This window comes from Eurypyga helias, unplaced genomic scaffold (genome assembly GCF_000690775.1).
Source record: "Eurypyga helias isolate BGI_N326 unplaced genomic scaffold, ASM69077v1 scaffold31001, whole genome shotgun sequence".
Taxonomy (NCBI): Eukaryota; Metazoa; Chordata; class Aves; order Eurypygiformes; family Eurypygidae; genus Eurypyga; species Eurypyga helias.
Genome location: NW_010233258.1, coordinates 4,041 through 12,346, shown reverse-complemented (window position 1 = coordinate 12,346; position 8,306 = coordinate 4,041). Strand labels below are relative to the sequence as shown.

The window sequence follows — 8,306 nt, the reverse complement described above, 5'->3', positions numbered from 1 at the left end:
GCAGGACCACAATGCAACGGTTGGCCTGATCTACACAACTGCCGGGACTTGTATTAGGCAAACGCTAAAAAAACCCCCTCAACTTTTGTGTAATTGGTCAGTAGTGACTCGGCCATAAGCAAAGGCAGATCTAACATACTTTTTTCTCCAGACACAATGGGATATAGAAATCAGACTGCATTCAAAAGAAAAGGTAGAAGACAAAGTACTAACCAAAACCTCATTATTTCTGCGATGCTTTCAACGTCTGCTTCCAAACTGACACTGTTCTCTCTACGATAAGATGTAGTGCTAGAATTGAACAGGCCTATCTTCAGTTGCAGACAGCTTAAAAGCAAAGGACAGCTTACACTGGGAGCCATTCCAAGACTTCATTCTTACTAGAAACCAGCTGAGATGTTAATATTCTTAACTAATCAAATGAAAAGAATTTACAGCCATGCCAAATCAGAGTATTTAAATGATTACAGTTCTAAACTTGTCTTGAAAATGAATGTATTTTGAACTCTGATGTCACACAGTCAGAAAGCACATTTCAGAGAGCAGATTTAGATTTAAGGGTGACATAATAAAAGAAAATTGTGCAAAGAGTAGAGGTTTTCTTGAACCATATCTGAAAAACTGAATGCACTTTCTCTCATCACAAATCCAGAGGTTCAGCTAAGTGGTCCAGATTTTGATGCACTTCCACATTATTGGTTTAGAACAGGACTGTGACTCTAGTGCTAAAGAAAGCACGTGGAAAACAGAAAAGTGATGTACAATGAATGTACATAAAAGAGGCCTTCAAAACGACAGCCCATACTTACATGTAGGACATTGACATTCAGCTGCTGAAAATTACGGGACCTGAATTCTTGCATTCTTTTGATATTTTCTTGATATTTTTCTTCTGCCAGCTGCCTGTAAATAGAGAATACCTGTGTTCAAGATGTGAAATCAGGAAGTGCACAAAGGGATCTTCTAAAAGTAGATGTGGAAAAACAAATTCCATAATTAGAGTCCCATGGTGCCAAAAGTTCATGGCATCTACTGAGGTGCGGTTAGTTTTAGTAAACTCAGATTTCAGGCCTTATTTCCAAACACCGTTGTATTTTTCTTTCCTGACTTGCATAATACAACTAAGAAATGGTAAATTATTAGTCCCAGTCTTTTTTATTTCTTCCAGAGATCTGATATACCTTGGATTTTATTCCACTTTAGTCCAGGGACCTTTCAGCTAAGACAGACACGCAGCACTTGCATGCTGTAAACACTTCACCTGGGCAGAGTTGGTAACGGCCTTTTTCTGTACAGGACTACTTAAACCAGGTGCTACATTAAGCAACTCTTCCAGTTTTCACTAATATATTCCCTTCCCATCCATCAAGACTTGCACTGGTGAAAGCAGATCTCCAGTTTGAGAAAGTACTGGTTTTGCACTATTTCAAATTACTGGTGATAATCCAGAGCTGAATATATCTCCATTTTAAAGGTTCATGACTGAGAACAAGATTTGAAGATTAATATGTTGCCTTTATATTACAAAAGAAATCAATTTAATTGTGTTACTGGGGAAAAACAAAAACAAAAGCCTCCATGAAAATCTAAATAGAACACACTAAAATGCAAGAAAGTAAAGAGAATTAAAAGCAAACTAGAAGTATCCTGCAATGAGTATTATTTACTAATCTTCATCCATTTTTTAAAAGTGAAAGGGACAGACCTCCTATTTATAAATTTCATGTAAGTACAAAAATTGGTCTACCATATCATTGAAAACACCATGCAGAATAGGTGTTAAATTTAAACAGTGGTTTCAATTCAAGGAGATTTTTTAAAAATGAGAACAAATGTACATCCCATCTCCAGTATCAAATGCAGTGGTGTGTCACACAAACACACATGCTGATAAGACACACTTTCCAAAAGGAGATGAAGACCTTTAGTTTTTCGCTTGTAGCCTTTGACACAGGTATCCCAAGTTGGCACAGGTAATGCTAGGGCATGATTTTACAGAGCATTCTCACTCAACTGCAATTGCTGTTGATTTGCAGGTGTATGTAGCTGCAGAGTTTCTGAGGCTATACATGTCACCTCGCAATGTTTTTCTGTACTAGGACATCATTGCTCTACTGAATTGCTAATTGCTTTGGCATGACAGCGTTAAGATGCAGATGCTCGTGATCACAAATAATTATTCTCTCTATTATCCTCTATAAATAAATGAGTAAACATTTGTTAATTTACACTTCACTTCGCAAAATGCTTTTGAAAAAAAACATTAAAAATTAATTAAAAATTAATGTGGTGCTTTTAGGATTTTCACTGATATCAAATAAAACATTGAATGTTTTTAACTGGGAAAATCTTAAGTGTGTCATCAAAACAGTATATTATTTTTATTTTAAAAAGATGTTGAAGCATACACACATAGCTTTCCAGTTGTTTCTCACATTCTACTCAGAAACAGTACTTATTCTCTTCTGAATCCTCCACTGAAGCACTGGAACAGGCTGCCCAGAGAAGCTGTGGATGCCCCATCCCTGGAAGTGTTCAAGGCCAGGCTGGATGAGGCTTGGAGCAACCTGGGCTATGGAAGGTGTCCCTGCCCATGGCAGGGGGGTTGGAACTGGATGGGCTTTAAGGTCCCTTCCCACCCAAACCATTTTGTGGTTCTATGATTTTACTATGCCTCAATCACTTAGTAAATACAAACCATAAATCATAAAGTCTTTATAACATGTCCATTCCACCCATTTGGTCAGGCTATAGTCTGAGCTATTAAATTCTATAGACAAATCTTTCCAGCCAAAACAACTGACAAAAGCTGGATTGTAAATAAATGTTCAACTCCTCAGATTGTGCAATCCTTACATGACAAGTCATTAAAAAAAGGAATCTCCCATTATAACACATGTGAAAACCTCTCATATGATTATTTAACCAGAAAATCAATGCCCAAAGTACTAGTTTGAGGCTATTGTTCTGAGTTTGGTTTTTTTTTTCCTACATTAATTACTGTGAACTCATCCAAAATCCCCATTCACTTTGAGTAGCTGAAGACTCTTCCTATTTTTTTTTTTATCTTGACAGTTCTAACTCTCTCCTTAGATTGTTGGATGGGGAAAACTACATGGTTGGGGCATAATGCTAATGTTACAATCAACTTACTTCAACTTCTTTGCTTTCTCATCTGCAGCATTTAATTTCCTCAGCCTCATTCGTTCCCGTGGTGTCATTTTCTGTACTTCAGACAGTTCCTGCAGAGTTTGTAAATGAACTTTCCTCTGCCTAAAATTGAATGAATGCAAGTCCATCATCATATAAAAATGTAAATATCAGTATTTTTGTTTGATATTGAAACATAGTGACATTTCAAATGGAATAATTAGAAAGCGAAAGGCACTATAACAAATTAAATAGACTTCAGTTTGGAAAGCAAGTACCTATTTTAAATTGAAATATTTAAACTTAGACTTAGATTCATGAAGAATGTGAATCTTTTAAGGCATTTCAGGTGAGAATGGAAAAAGGTAAATTCAGCTCCTTAAAAAAACCAGAAGTTGAAGCACAGTGAAATATTTACCCTTTCAGGCTTCATTATTGAGCATATTTCCAAGTACAAAGGAAGTCTTTAAATGAGAACCACAGAAAAAAGCAGTATCACCCACACATTTTACATTGATTATTACAAGCTGTCTAGAATAAAAGAGAATATTAATGCATCTTTAATAACAGATATAATTAACATGTTGTCCTCCTGAATTTCTGGTCCTAATCAATAACAACCATTCACCAGCCAAATGGTCGCTATAGACCACCTCTGAAAGCTGAGCATGAATTACTGACATAAGTATCTCAGCTGTATTTATCAACACAGGAGAGAAATATTAGTCTTATAATACAAAAAGGACATTAATCTCACATTTCTATCTCACATCCTACAGTAATTATAAAAAATTAAACCACAGTTTGCAATGCCTTGGCAGGCATACTTCAGCTACACCAATTTTTTCTAGTGTTTATGGTATCAAGTATCCATTTGAAATTATTATTTTTGCCCTTATGAGATAAATTCACTTCTTAGATTATAAGAGCCCAGTTTTGTAACCATACAAACTGCAACACTCCTTCTGGACTATCATTCTGAAATCAGAATCTTACTAAATGAGAAGTTTTTATTATGCTTTTTCAAATGTTGACTATAGAGGGAAATGGTGTGAAGTTATGAATATTAGTGTGAAATACGAAAGACTAAGGACAAAGACACGAAGACTTCAATTATTCATAAAAATGGAACTAACTCTTCAAGTATGAATAATGTAGACATATTTCTTGTCCCCTGTAAAAAACTCTAATTTAAAATATAAGACCTCTTGGGGAAAAAAAGCCATTTTTTATCCAAGTCGGAACTGAACTTGTACAGCTTTATGCTTACTTAAATATTTAAAATTTATGACTTGCATAGGACCGGAATAAAGTAAGCCGTTAGAGACCTTGACTAAAAGAAACTAGTCTCAACCACACATGGCAAAAATAATTCCTGTGGAAAAAAATAAACAGAAAAACCTTATAAATATAAAGCAGCAATGCCTGGGAAGGACACCGTAACAAACAGCTCCTTGTACACTGACTCAGACTAGAGTATTGCTACATTACAGCAGATGTGGGAAATATACTATATTTAATTTTTTTCTCCTTCGCTTTTCTGCTCTCTAGCATTATTCAGGTTATTTTATTTCATTTTACCAACCTCTTTAGATCTGGGATTGCAGAAATTATTTGGCATTTTGCTTACCAGCAGCATTACAGACAGCTAACATTCTCATAGATACAATGAAAGTCATAATAAGTTTATGACTTTATGCATGTTACAAACATTTACCCAAAGATAATCAGAAGAAAATTTATAGTGAAGCTTCTCCCAGGATTTTTTTCTCAAATTGATGCCCTGAATTTGAAAACCCCAAGGTAAATTTCCACACTCAATCAATTGAAAACAGTTCCTATCCATTGTTTCACAATTTTTAGGAGCTCTGAAATTCTGTATGGAAGCAGCTGAATTTCTATTTTCTTTCAACAACAACCTACGAACATGATGTCTGTGGTTAGAACTTGCTCTTTCTCCTAGAGACTACAGAGCTGCTTTTGAACAAGAATAGTTATAGACTCTGGCATATGCGTTCATGTCCTCTGCATAAGCTAGCTCTGTCACTACATAATGACCGTTTGGAAGGTGATGAGACTCAATATATTCAAACTGGTGGCAGTAGGTCAGGTATAGAACATCCCTAAGGAACAGCTCTGCAGTTAACTATATTTAATTTGAAGAGGAAGGAATACATTCAGAGTTAATTGAATCAACTTGAATGTAGCAGCCATAGATGAACAATAGGGCTAACATTTCCGGGCTATTGCATATCTACCTGTCTGACCCTTGTATTTCCAGTATAGTAGCAGAGGGTTATTTCTAGCAGAAGCCATCGTGCAGAATAGTAAGGCCAGAAACTTGACAGCAGCCTCAGTCGACTCCAATTACATCTCTGCTTGCAAAGTTAAACTATTTATACTAAAGGTGCCTCCTTATTCCAAAACAGAGAACTTGGGTCTGATAAAAAGTCAGAGGCTTGTCTGTCATCAAGGAAGATCAAGAACAGAAGTGACAGGGTAGAAATCCAAATCACAATTTCTAGAGGTGAGAGCTTTATAGATACACTCTCAGTAGTTAACCCGGGTATAAAAGATGTGCAGAAGAATTTGCTGTGTTGAATTCCACTGCCTTTGCTCCATTTTCCTCCTACTGCTGATACTAAGTAACACTTTATTGGGAAAAGCTGAAGCTGGACACCTCTCCCAAAGGGATGCTTGCAAGCAGCAGAATTGGCAGCATCTGCAAAGTGACCCCAGCTGCAAAACTGCGGGTCCTCTCCAAGGGTAGAAGTCACAAAAAAAAAAAAAGAAGGAGAAAGGCCTATTGCCTCAAAAGCACTGCTAATTCTGGACTGGGACATGGGCTACTTTATTGCTGTTACCTAATAATTCAGAGGAAATGTGAGGTAGCTGTTAAAATCTTGACGGTTATTCAGAGGAAATGAGACACGTGGAAGTTCATTGCATCCTCACAGGATCAAACTCCTGATTTGGAGCTCCTAACAGAGCAAACCCACATACGGAAAACTCAGGGACAGGAAGCAAAGGAGAGGGCCAGCTGCCATCGATACTGTAGTCTTAATTTACAAAGGCAAAATGAAATTGCCCATTTGACAACTGCTTTAATCATTGCAGCACTGTAATTTAAAACAATTAATTAATTTAATATATATTCAGTGCCTAAAATAGCAATCATGTGCAAAGGCACTACTGATGTGAGAGCCGAGAAACAGCGCTAGCCTTAATTTCTCATTATAGTTACAAGACAAACATAATAGTATCCTACAGATGTATTAGCTGGATATTAGCGTAAGTGTATACGCTTTTAGTCTGGTGTCATTAAGGAAACATAGCTTCCACATTCAATAATTAGTAGGTACACAAACAGCAGCACTATAAATGATCATGACATAACTAAAATGATGATGTAAACCTTCAAAATGGAAAGACAAAGGTCATAATTTACATACTGATTGGTACTAAATCAACATATGCATATACTACACATTCAAACACAATTTACACAATTATATAATAAAAATGTTTGATCTGCAAAGCCTTGCTTTCCCCTGAATCTTAACTACTCAACTAATGTGGTTGCTCTTTCGTATTTCTGGGAGGTGGGTCTCTCTAAATATAAAGCACCAGGAGATTAACGCAAGTGTGGACAAAATGGTATTATCTGGCAACACTGTAGTTCCACATACTGCTGCCCATAAATCACTTCAAAATACTTACACAGCATCAGAAATGGGAGCAGCTTCTTTATGCCAGTTAAGTGCCTTGTCTCTCACAGTCATGTTTGTGAACTTGTACTGTATATTCTGCAAGGAAATAAAACAGAAATGGTGTCAACACTTGAGGCTAAAGTGATCCAGACTCTTCAGCTATGACCCAATACAGTCCTCATGTAAAAACTGACTGAGAAGTGTTCTGCTCCACCTACTCCGAAGCAGGGACCAAAAGAGTAAGATGTACGGTTTTTGTTAAAACTATGACTAACCGTAACAGTTTGGAGATTATATGTTCCCAGGCCTGAATTATCTGAACCTGTTATACATAAATGCCTCTTCCTCTTATTGTGCATAACATCTAAAAGGGGATACTTTCAGCATGTAAAGTGACAAAGGCTTAATTTCTCACTGCCTCTCTACCCCAGTCATATTTGTAGAAGTCCCCTGGATTAATGTTCTCATGAACTGCTATCTAATTATTTTTTCTCAACACATTTTCTCTGCCTCCATTCTGCTTTTGCAAAATACATATGCTAAGTGTACAGCTATCACTTTTTCTTATATACCTTTAGCTGTTCATCAATATAAGGGAATTTTAGGATCTCTGCTGCTGCTGGTCTCAATGAAGGATTCTTATTTAACATGCTGAAACATTAAAAGAAAGTCATGATTAAGCAGTTTTCCAAATTAACTAAAAAACCTGCTAAACAAGAAAATAACATACCTGCACAGCACAGCATTCAATTTGCTTGGATATCTGTCAGGGAGAGAAGGTGTATCACCTTCTACAATTTTTAACACAACAGACAAAAAATTGTGGCCAGTAAATGCGTGGTTCATACAGCACATCTCATACAAAATGCATCCCAGAGACCTTGAAAAATAAAGTAATAGGAATAGTATAAGCAATATGTTTGAAATCAGCATGCGTAGTGACATTACAGTAAGTAAAACCACAACTGTGTGCCCTTTTCTCTTGGGAATAGGATATTCATTATCATGCTATCCCTTTCATCTGAAATATTTTTATTCAGATCACAAATTAGTAATTTTAGAATGATGATTTCTCCTGTTTGTATCTCCGTAAGTGCAGGCACAAACTGAAATTCTGTATATAAATACACATATTCATATATATATATATGTAAAAATAAAGTAAAACCGTATTATATTAACTACCTTAGGTGGTTACTAAGTAAATTAAGAATCAATGTTTTTAATTAGTGTGAGAAAATAGCTTAGTGGTGTTTAGACATAAGTTTGTTTAAATTGTTTTTGCAAATTAATTTCTGACAACAAACTGAGGCTACAGTTCAAGTTCAAATTAAATAATGCCGGTTTCATATACAAGGAGTGTCTTCTGGTGTGATTTCACTCATTCGGCCCCATAGTCAAAATAGATTGTGAAACCTGTTTGTACTCAAAGAAATATCAAATTTT

The 8,306-nt window shown here is 36.0% G+C and overlaps 1 protein-coding gene across 1 annotated transcript in view; it reads right to left on the bottom strand.

Moving 5' to 3' along the window:
- NEK11 (NIMA-related kinase 11) overlaps positions 1-7,740 on the bottom strand; it is a gene marked incomplete at its 5' end in the record, with an annotated part of 53,167 nt that extends 45,427 nt beyond the window's left edge. Inside the window, 5 exons of the mRNA XM_010161690.1 lie at positions 810-903; positions 3,154-3,273; positions 6,871-6,956; positions 7,433-7,511; positions 7,591-7,740. Of these exons, the coding sequence (XP_010159992.1) occupies positions 810-903; positions 3,154-3,273; positions 6,871-6,956; positions 7,433-7,511; positions 7,591-7,740 (529 nt within the window). The remainder of the gene's footprint in view (positions 1-809; positions 904-3,153; positions 3,274-6,870; positions 6,957-7,432; positions 7,512-7,590) is intronic.
- Positions 7,741-8,306: the final 566 nt, after the last annotated feature.